This window comes from Larus michahellis, chromosome 2 (assembly GCF_964199755.1).
Source record: "Larus michahellis chromosome 2, bLarMic1.1, whole genome shotgun sequence".
Taxonomy (NCBI): Eukaryota; Metazoa; Chordata; class Aves; order Charadriiformes; family Laridae; genus Larus; species Larus michahellis.
In genome coordinates this window covers 46,923,402-46,933,940 of record NC_133897.1, presented here as the reverse complement: position 1 = coordinate 46,933,940, position 10,539 = coordinate 46,923,402, and the positions used below count along the sequence as shown (strand labels likewise).

General features: G+C 44.4%; 1 protein-coding gene across 12 annotated transcripts in view; it reads right to left on the bottom strand.

Annotated features, from left to right (window-relative positions):
• Nucleotides 1–696: 696 nt before the first annotated feature.
• POMGNT2 (protein O-linked mannose N-acetylglucosaminyltransferase 2 (beta 1,4-)) overlaps nt 697–10,539 on the bottom strand; it is a 35,402-nt gene continuing 25,559 nt past the window's right edge. For 6 of the 12 annotated variants that reach the window (XM_074575132.1, XM_074575134.1, XM_074575130.1 and 3 more), the window contains 2 exons: nt 9,505–9,692; nt 697–3,013 (listed from right to left, as the gene is read on the bottom strand). In XM_074575132.1, the coding sequence (XP_074431233.1) occupies nt 1,185–2,921 (1,737 nt within the window). In that variant the 5' untranslated portion in view covers nt 2,922–3,013; nt 9,505–9,692 and the 3' untranslated portion in view covers nt 697–1,184. Of the gene's footprint in view, nt 3,014–6,441; nt 6,592–9,504; nt 9,693–10,539 lie in introns of those variants that run through there. The other 6 variants (XM_074575133.1, XM_074575138.1, XM_074575137.1 and 3 more) reach the window with 2 other exon arrangements.

Below are 10,539 nucleotides of genomic sequence, written 5' to 3'. Positions count from 1 at the left end.
AGGCCTGTGCAGGATGAGGATTAAGTAGTCAGCTTGTTACCCCTGCGATGAAGCCAGATTCTGATCTCAGGGAAAATGAGCCTAAGTCTAGAATAAACTAGTCCCTTCACTGCAGCAACAGAGGTGCGAGTGTCATCAGCCTGACCCCTGCCACATGATCTGCCCAGCCCCAGGCCATGGCACCCACCTACCCGTCCCCTGCCTGACTCTGCTCCTCCCACCAACATTCAGGAAAACCTGTGCCCAGAAAGCTTCCCTTTGCGACCACCTGCCTATTACTTAGCAAAGCACGTACCTGTTAGCAGCTATTATCGACAGATTATTCGGATCAAACACCACAAAAAAGGATTTTCTTGAGCAGATTGCCGTAAACGCAATCTCTCCCCCACGATCTCTTCCAAACCATCCCCTTCCTTTCCCACAGACTTATACGTAACTCACAAAATGAAAACATCTTAAACCACAGTAAATTATTTTCTCTACTCCATCCCACCTGTCTCCCATCTGCTATTCCAGCCTTTCACTATCGGGTGCAGTAAAATCTGATTTTAACACGAAGCTGACACGGTAGTCTCATTCTCTTCAGCCGAAATATGAAAAATAAAAAGCTACCCATATACACATTGTATCACGGCAATAGATAAATCTATCACAATAAGAATTTTGACAGATAATAAAAAGCAAAAAAATACTGAGGAGGTTTACAGCAGTTTAATGAAGGCTCTTGTACCAAATCTTGAACTTAAAGTTACAGTCAGAATTATTGAAAAAAATAACTTACAGTGAAAAAGCTGATGAGAATCGCCCACCTAGCCGTGGAATTAACTGCGGTTTAACGCTGTGCTTAAATACTCAAATACTCACCACACAATAGAAACAAATTTAAATCACGACCAAGGTACACATAATTCACTTCCATTCTGTTTTCAATTACATGTATTCAGCATGTAATTTAACCTCTCGAAGTTACTCTGAAGACCACAGAAGTTTCTTTTTTTTTTTTTTTTTAAATACTCACTGGAAATAAATACCATTTAAAGAACACACGTGGAGTGCAATAAAATAGACACTTAGGCACTGGTACAGTCTAGTCCTCTTCAGCCCTCTACAAACTACAAGACAAGAAGTTTTAAACCACAGATGGAGTGGAGAGCGGGGCAAAGCTGTACAGGTAGCGCAACAGGTTATGTACTACACAAGAGAACATCTGCAAAAGGTCCCAGGAGATTTTTGTTGAAGATGCAGCGTATCCACACCAGATATATTGTGAAGGGCTTAATGTTTTCTGAGAAGGTGTGATTCTGATGGGACAATATATAAGGCATGTAAGTGTTTTCCCCTTGCTCTTGTATCCACACTTCATATTTCACTTCTCTGACCTTGAGATACTTCAGGTTCCAGGGGATCTGCCAGGACACGGCAAGTTTAGCTTCGCTGGTCCCCTGGACAGAGGCTTGACACTTGGCATCCCTCACTTTGCCAGGGTAGAGGCTACCGGACCACTTCTGCCTCCTGGATCCAGGCTTAGACTTCACAGTCTGCCTGATGACATGGATGAGAGAAGGGATGTTCACCTTCGTGTCCTGGTAGGCACGGAACAGCCACTCGGGGTTGCGGCAGCAGAGGTGCCGCGGCACCTCTGTGCTCTTAATGATGCGCTCTTGCTCAGCTTTGTCCAGATGAGCAATCCCACCCTGATCCCAAGGTCTGTCTGGGTAGGTGACGGTGTCTTCCTGGTCCGTGTTCTGCCAGGCAATGTACTGCAGGTCCATGCCAGGAAGGGTTGCCAGGGTTTTGTAAGGAGTATAGTGTTCAGGGTTGATAGCATAAGGAAAGAGCTCCACCACTGTGGCACCTCTTGGCAGGAAGAGAGACATGACTAATTGGGCCCCATGCATGCTGACCAGCATGGACGCATTGCTGATCAACCGGACGATGTCAGAAAATGAATGCTCCTCCAGAGAGACAGTAATGGTTTTCATCTGAAACTCCTGAGCGAGAGCCAGGATTAGTTCTGCCTCATTTAGGATAAGTCTGTTGATTGTTCGACTGAACACTACGATGTACTCCTCACTGGAGCTTTCCTCCAAGCTGACGTTCAGCTTCTGCATCATGAATTTGGTGAACTGCCTGATCTCATTACCAGAAACCAAGATGTTAGCCTTTGGCCCTTGTGGTTGGACAAATCCGTACTGGTACCAGGTGGTGATTTTGGACAGTCCCACATACGATTTGGTAAAGCAGAGGAGCCTGCCCAGGGTTTTAAGTTGCTCCCTGAGGAGTGGCTGCTTGTTACTCAGTAACTTGTAGAGGTCAAAATGAACACCTTCACTCCACCCTTCCATGAAGAAGAGCCGTGCCTCCAGATCTAAATCAGAGAACTGCTGCATGGTATAATAAATAGGGAGGAGGTCGTCATGAAAGACGTGCATCAGGTTGTCTGGGTTGAACCTGTTAGCGATCAGCGCCACATCAGGCACGAAGACCGGCTTTGGCATAAATTTCAGTGCAGCAGCTGGCAGCTCCACAAAGTTGAAGTACTGGGTGTTGTGATCTTCCACTGAGGAGAGGTCAAGCAGAGCCGGCTGGAACCTCCGGGAGCCCAGGTTGGGCAGCATGACCGAGGAGTTGCTGTGAAAGTAGACAAACTCCTCAGCCTCAGTAGAGTAGCAGAGGGACTCAAAGCGGCACACACGATCAGTGTGCATCCTCCCGGTGCACACCATCCTGGTACCGTCCTCCACCAGTGCCTGGAGAGCTGCATGGTAGTCAATCTGAACCTGAGAGAGTTCCTGAGACTGACGGGTGAGGACCAACTCCTCTTCAACCATGAAGACATGCTCTCGCAGTTTGATGTATTTCCACAGCACAGCAGCGAGGACAGACACGAGCAGGGCATTAAACACGGCTGCTATGTTCATTCTGTAGTTAGGTCCTAGCAAGATGACAGGTGGGGAACGCAACGGAGAGGGAACACATCATTAACACTCCTTGACATGATGAGGGCAAAGACCTGTGGAAAATAAACCAAGAGGAACCATTTAAACATCAGGTTTACAGCTCCACCATAAATCATATTTTATAGACTAATCAAGAGAGTTTAGGCTTTTTTCAGCAATTTTTCCCCCTCCCAGAGCATGAGGGAAAAGAAGAAAAAGAGTGCCAAAGCACTACCCAAAACTGTAAAAAAACCAAATAAAGCAAACAAAACTGGGAGCTGCTCTACAGGAAGGCTTCCTCTCTCATTTTCATTTCTACCCTTTTGGAGAAGCAAAGTAGAAGAGTTTGAGGATGAGTTCCATGAAGCTTTGTCAGAAAAAAATCGCAGGTTCCCTGGGACTTTGGCTCACTCTGCTTTTTGCAGACCAGTCCAACAGCGAGAAGGAAGACAGCGCTACAATGACTGGGCCGCTCACAGAGGGCTTGAGAGACCCAGCTCCTTCTCTTGATCTGCCATAGGCTTTTCGCATGGCTGTGAGGACCCAACTTTGCCTCTCGCCTTTACTGTGCAGATAACAATGGTACAAGGAGTATTGCCAAATATAGATTTTGCTACACTACATTCCAATATTAAATGTGAACTGGTGAACGTGACATTCAATTTAATTTTATTAGGGGGTGGGGGAAGGACTTTCAGGTCTACAGACTGCCCTGTGGGAGACTCCCAAGTCACTCAGTTGTTTCTTTGGCTGCAATCCGGGATCAAAGGCTAGGAGCTGCCATCATTTTCCAAAAGAAATATTGGCATGGGAGAGAGGAGAGCTCCGCTTCTTATGCAAGGAACCGAATTTTCATTAAAACAATCAAACCTTCATTTAGCGAGAGTCTGACTTGTACCAGCACGGCCAACCCTTACACAAATGGGAAGGTAATATATTTGAAGTGTTTCCAGCGTTGGTGTTTCCCTGTTCCAACCTGAGAATCTCTTCTGTGCTGCTCCGAGGCTTCCCTGTTTCTTTTTCCGTTATGGGAAAGATCCTGCCAATGTTTTGTTTCTATGTAGAAACACTACTGGCTTATATCAAAGTATTGATTATATTTTCAACTGTGAACTTCAATTGAGATATTGATTCAACTACAGTATTTATGGGCTCCAATTTTCATTATGCATCAAGGTTCACTGAGTCAGGCTGTAAATAATTGCAGCCATGACTCATGGGGAACTATAGGAAGGGAAATTTCTGATTGGTATATACCTGATTAGACAGTTTCTAACTGCAGTTTTTAAAAGTAGCAATTTAAACTCCCTTTGATGCAAGTTTGGAGGGAGGGAAAAAAGCAACATCTCAAGCACGTGTTCTGACATCCCAAGCAATAGTTCCTTAGGCATTTTAACCCGGAGATGCTTGTTCTTATATGCCGGAGTGGAGGAAGACAGCGAGGCATATTTAGGACCAATGCAAACACCACCTCTACTGTCAAGGGAGTTCTTTCAAAAAGAGAGATTGCAGCCTAAAAGTTTGATCCTGCAATCTAGTTCTTGCAGCTTGGAAATGAACGGAGAATCATTCATGGAATTCAATGAAGCCAGAAAGGATCCCAACAGCCTGCGGGATCCCTGGGTTAGAAAAAAACTGAAGGTACGTGGGAGACTGTATAATGCTAAAGAAATGAGTGCTAGCTGTAAGCCGCACAGATTCAAGAGATGGTCTCTGGGGATCTGAGCAACAAATTCATTTCAATTTCAGAGCAGCTCTAGCTACTCAAATGGAACAGAAATGAAGTTCAGCTCCTTTGGCAAGTGGTTTGAAAAACTGCCTCATTTAGCAACTCTCTAAAAGCAAGCAGCAAATTAAAAAGGTGTTGTTTTGATGTCAACCATGGAAAAGGGAATGGGAAGGGCCCCAGAGCGGTCATCTAATTACCAGGGCAGGATCAGCTCTCCCTAAACCACTCCCCCAAAATGCTTATTTTATTCATCTCTTCAGCCAGTCTCTAGCAATTAAGGCATGAAGGACTACAATAAGCTCTTTCCTAACACTCAGCCTTTGTTTACACCACAGCAATTTAAACCTGGTCTTGTCGCATGTGGCACAGATATCCTGCACAGATGAACAATGGCTGTCACATCACCTCTCAGTCTTTCCTCCTCTATAACAGGGAGGGACTGCTGCTCCTGATGGCTTTGCAACGGTGGCTGTTCCACGGACAACCTTGAATAGAAACCTTCTGGGGACAGTGGTACATCACGTGGTTAGGCTTTGCTAATGTAACCAAACCAGTTTTCAGGAAAATAAATTTTTGATGGGGACAGATCTAAGATTTTCAAAGCTTCATTTTACTTCTTCACTATCTTTGAAAGATGTCTAACGATATCATCCAACTCTTCACATAACCTCTCCACTACAGACCTCTCATCTTGTGAGCACTGCTTTAAATGACTTCAGCAGCAGCACCAAGGAGAAGACCAAGCCCAAGCAGCCACATGCAAAGCCCACTGGCCAGTATGTGAAGGAGACCTTTAAAAATCAAGTCCTCTGCCACAAGCACACACTTCAAATAAAGGCCAGTGGAGGCCTTGTGGAAGCTAACTACTGCAGGTCAGAAGAACAAAGCACCTACAAGTTCAATGGAGTCAACACAAGTTGCAAGAACTCGGCAGAGGGGGAAAACCACATGGCCCCTTTATTATTCCAGTATGGTGGGGAGAGTGTGTATGTGTGGGTGTTTCAAAGGCATCAGAAGCCAGCAGTCCATAAAAACACCACTGATACAATCTGCATTTCATGGGCATTTCAGTGGTGGAGAGATCTGCCGACCATTACAAACCCCTTGAGCTGAACAGGCCTCCTTGGAAACAGCCTGTTCTAATGTTTCACCCCTGACTGATTTGTTTTCTCCACTCTAGCCCCAAGGGAAGGGCATAAGAGGCACTTCAGAGATGCAGCCTGATAGATGTGGCCAGTGTTGGGAGGTTAGCAGTTTTTATTTCAGACTCTGCTACAGCAATAGCCACTAAATGGCTACAAATGAACAACTCAGCTTTTTAATAAAAATCACCTGCAAGGCCTTCCTCCATCTCTTCCCCCACTCCAGTTCTTTCATTTCCCTGCACTTAGCTGAAGTGAGTGCATGTGCTTTAGCCAACCAGGTGTCAGGAATGAATGTTAAAAGCTAGCAATGCTAAAGGAATCCATCTTCATTCCTTCATGCCAGTTCATAAATCCTGGTTCATGCTGCTTGGCTGAAAGCTGCTTTTGATAGAAAGCAGGGGATGTGGACAGGAAAGGGTGTTGCAGGCAGAACTGAAAGGAGAATTTCACAGGTACACAGGGAACAGTCTTGATTCCTTGCCTGTTTTCCCACATTTTATCATTCACCTTTTTTTTTAATTTGACATTTTCAGTGAACACAGACCTCAAAGAACTAAAATCTTTGGTCCTTCAAGGAGTGACAGAACATAAATAGTAACAAACCGTCCTGTTGTTTGGTTTTACAGACCCAGGAAAGGTTGCACTAAGGGGCTAAAGGCAAGCAATCACTCTCCAGGGCTCCTGGTTCCTCAGTCCCCCAAGCTGAGGTCAGTCGTTAAGTGCTGTCAGCAGCAGTAGTCCTGGCATGGGAAGCTATTCCAGAAGGCAGCAGGTAACTCTGAAATAGGTGAAAGCATTTAGTCTTCCACCTGAAGAGAGATGCTTTGCAATAAAGTAAATTTTCGTTACTAAATCTCCCTCACAAAATGGGTCTTAGAGCTGCCACTCCCCTCCCACGGTGTCATCAGAGAACATCTTAAGAACTAAAATGCACTTGCAGAAGTGGGAGGCCAGATACACTGCTACTTTCTTTTAGAGCAGTCCTCTGTGCTGTTTCTTTCTACATATAGGTCAGCATCTAGGCTGTTCACAGCCCTAATTGCCCAAAGACTAACCACCCCCCGCCCAATTCCTACCACACTCATCCACCCTCTCCACTTCCCAGTGACATTGGGATAACCATGACTTTGCTTCATGTGAGAAACATGCCCCAGTTACCAAGGAAATCGCATGGACTGACATTTTTTTACTCTATGCTTTGAAATGCTAAAGCACCATCCTTCAGCAAGAGAAGACGCGACAGCTGATACACAAGAGCCTAGCCAGAAGAGATGTGCACGTAAAAGCAGCACAGGCTTCTCGTTGCCAAGTTGGCAGAGGACAACCATGCCCCATGGGAGGGGACGGGTTGTGCCCTTGAGGAATACCAACAGGAGCAGGCTGCAGGGGAGGAGCAGGAGTGAGAGAGGGAGACAGAAGTGGCAGATTTCCCTGGAATGGATGCTGAAAAGGCAGTGGGGCAGCTGACTTAGAGCGCCGCACGGTCAAAGATGGGGAGCTCAAACAACACACTTGCATAGGGGAAGCTCAAGACTTTGCAAGGGAAAGAAGTTCATGCCCTGAGGTTTGCAGCTCAGCCACAACAGATGCTGCTCCAGAGGCTAAGAGCCTGTGTGAGGGGCTCTATTTTTGGTCAGCTTATTTTTCCTCTTTTTCCAAAAGAGACCGTACCCCATTCTCTTCCTCCACCCTCACTAACTTAGCAAAAGGGTCACAGATTCATCCTCTCAGCCCAGATACTGCTGCTCTAACTAGCACTGATTACTAGCGAGCAGGTAAAGACTTCAGAAGCATGCCATCTGGTGTGTTCAGCAAGCAATTCTGGTAGAGACCTTGAGAATCTTTGCAGGGCCATAGTACTCTCATGGAAGTTTGGACACAGTAGCACCTTCCCCCTGTTAGCTGCTGATCATCCGATATTTTAAACATCGTCAGGAAGTGGGAAAGTAACAGGAAGCATAGGTGGAGAAGCTGTTCTTCATCTCTTGTTAACATGTCGAGGAGATCAGAGTGGGTGGGATGAGAGAGATGAATTTCTACTAACAGGCAGTTGGCATAAATGAATCCAGACAGTCCTTTAAGAGATGAATTCTGCTATTCTTTTTTCAATTGTGAAGCTAGGGTAGGATGAATCACTACTTTAAAGCTATTAATTTGATGGACAATGTTTTAAATCCCTTATCCACTTAAAAAAATTACAATCTAGGTAAGAAATTGGGAGAAAAGCTACAAAGTCCACACAACAAAAACCCAAACAAACAAAAAGACACAAACATGCACTACTAAGAATCTCAGAGGAACAAAACGTGAGTTTGATTAGGGAGAATAACGGTCACCAGGGTGAACAGCACATCTAAAGGGGACCACCTACTCCTGCAGGTATTAACAAAATGAGAAATGCTGGTTTTGTCTCCTTAGACTTTGACAAGCTTTTGTTACCAACTGCCCAAGCACTTTCCAAGCCAATGCTCAGTTTTCCAGAGCTACAGCAGGCTAAAAAACCCCTCACAAAATGGAAAAAAGCATGAAGGGGACACGTTTCCAGAAAGCATCACCACTCTGTGTACAGAGCGAATTGCCTTTACTGGGTTTGGCCCAACTGACCAGCTCCTCACAGAGCCTACCAGTCATGGCAGCAGTGTCCAAGCAGAACCATCTCCGCAGTTCCCAGAAATGCGGCACAATTGGAAGTAGACTGGGGCTGCTCTTGCAACAGGACAGGGAAAGAGCTGGGGCAGAGCTGCTTGGGCAGGGGACCCTGACCCTTCGTGTTACAGCAACACAGTGGGAGGGCTGGGAGCTGATATTCCTTCCTCAAGGACATTTTCCCCATTAGCACTCCCTACCCTCGTATCCATCTCTTGCTAGGCTGGCTTTCCAGGACCGGCACAGGAAAAGTAAAGCGTGCAAACATGGCATTTCACACTCCCCCTGCAAAATGTCTTCTGTTCTTTCTCCCATGCCTGATGCAAGAGGCTTAGCTAAAGATGCAGTATATGTAATACATGCTGTTTTAAATATCTACTTCATTCATGCTCAAAGCAGAAGTTGCTAGAAGGCAACTTTCCCAATTGGAAGGAGGGGGAGTTAGGATTCAGCAGCCAAGAACTGGCTTTTATTCTCATCTCTGTCACAGATTCCCCCAGAACTACAAGCAAGTCAATCCCCAGTTATTCACTGTATTTGTTTAATGAGATACATATATCTTTCACAGTACATATCACATTAAAGAAAGGATGGTACACTGAATGATTGATATACTGGAACATTTTCTCTGTAAAAACCAGCCAAGTGTAGAAGTGCTGACTTTTTAAACAGGAAAAGAGCAGATTCTCAAAGGGAGCAAACCCAGCAGTTTAAAATACAAATATCATTAATGAAGCCTGATATAAAAAGGGGATATGAAAAATAAGAATACCTTAACTCTGCAGCTTCAAGTGGAATTTTAAATATAGAACTTTATTCAGAAAAAATAAAATCAAAACATAATTTTTATTTTTTTTTTTAGAAAAAACAACTGTTTTTTTTTTTAGATTGTTTAGGTATCTATAGACAGTTGTACTCAAAATATCTTCAGTTTTTTGTGGTTTAGCATAAGACAGGAACAGAAAGCAAAACAGTAAGTCTTTCTATAGAAGCGCGCAACCAAGGAGACTGAGGCTCTGTGCAATGGTCCCTACCGCAAACATACCTTCAATATGAACAGGAGAATATTGGTAGCTACCAGACACCTTCCAGTTGTGCTTAGGGATGGAAAATCTAAGTTTTCTTCCATTTAATTTCAGAGGCTGAGAGAGCTGGGATAGGAAGAGATCCAGCCTGACTTTCAGGTTGACTAGCAGCCATTGATTTAATATTTGTTGATACTGCTGTCTTGATCTACAAAAAAGAGGTAAAAAAAAATACCAATACTAAGCAGTCAATGCATATAAGCAAACCATGAAACTGAGCTGTAAGTATGAAACTAAATTCTTGGGCTTTTAAGGTCCACATTTCCAAATCTCTTCTCCATCCAGAATGACATGTTGTATGAAATTCTTGCCACAAACTAACCCTGATCTCCAGAAAATTCACCTAAGAAAGATGCATTTCTGATAAACAATCTTGAGGTGGGAGATGAAAGAAAACTGAGCTAGAAAAGGAAAAAAAAAAAAAAAAAAGTATGTGTCAGCCCTCAAGCCTTCACCTTCTGACAGTCCCAAGCCTGAAGATGAAAACTCACAGTACTCCAAACAACCGTGGCTAGACAGAGGGGGAAGCTTAACAGACAGAGCTCATTCCAGCTGATCTTTGTTCACCCGAGTATCCCATCGAAACCTATCAGGTTATATTGGCATTAACAGCACTGTCATATGAGTAAAAAAACACTCCCTTTTGCCTGGTCTCTTGCTTTTAGTCTGTAAGCGAGATATCTTTGTCAGAAACAAAAACGTGCCAGAGAGCAGCAGGTTTATCTTACTTCAGTGGTCTACCTAAAGCAAAGACAGTGAGGGGGGCTGAAGGGAAAATTTACTAATGCTGCAAAAGTGAATTTAAAAGAATACGATGCAAAATCCCAAAGTACTGAACAAGATGAGCTTCAGCCACTCCAACTATGCCTTTGGGCTTTAGCTGCCATTTGTTATTCTCTGTATGTTATCTATCCTTTCTTTCTTTATTCTCTGACAGGAAGAGTACCCGTGTTATTTGCATACTGGGACTGGTGCTTAGCAGCATTTACAGCCTG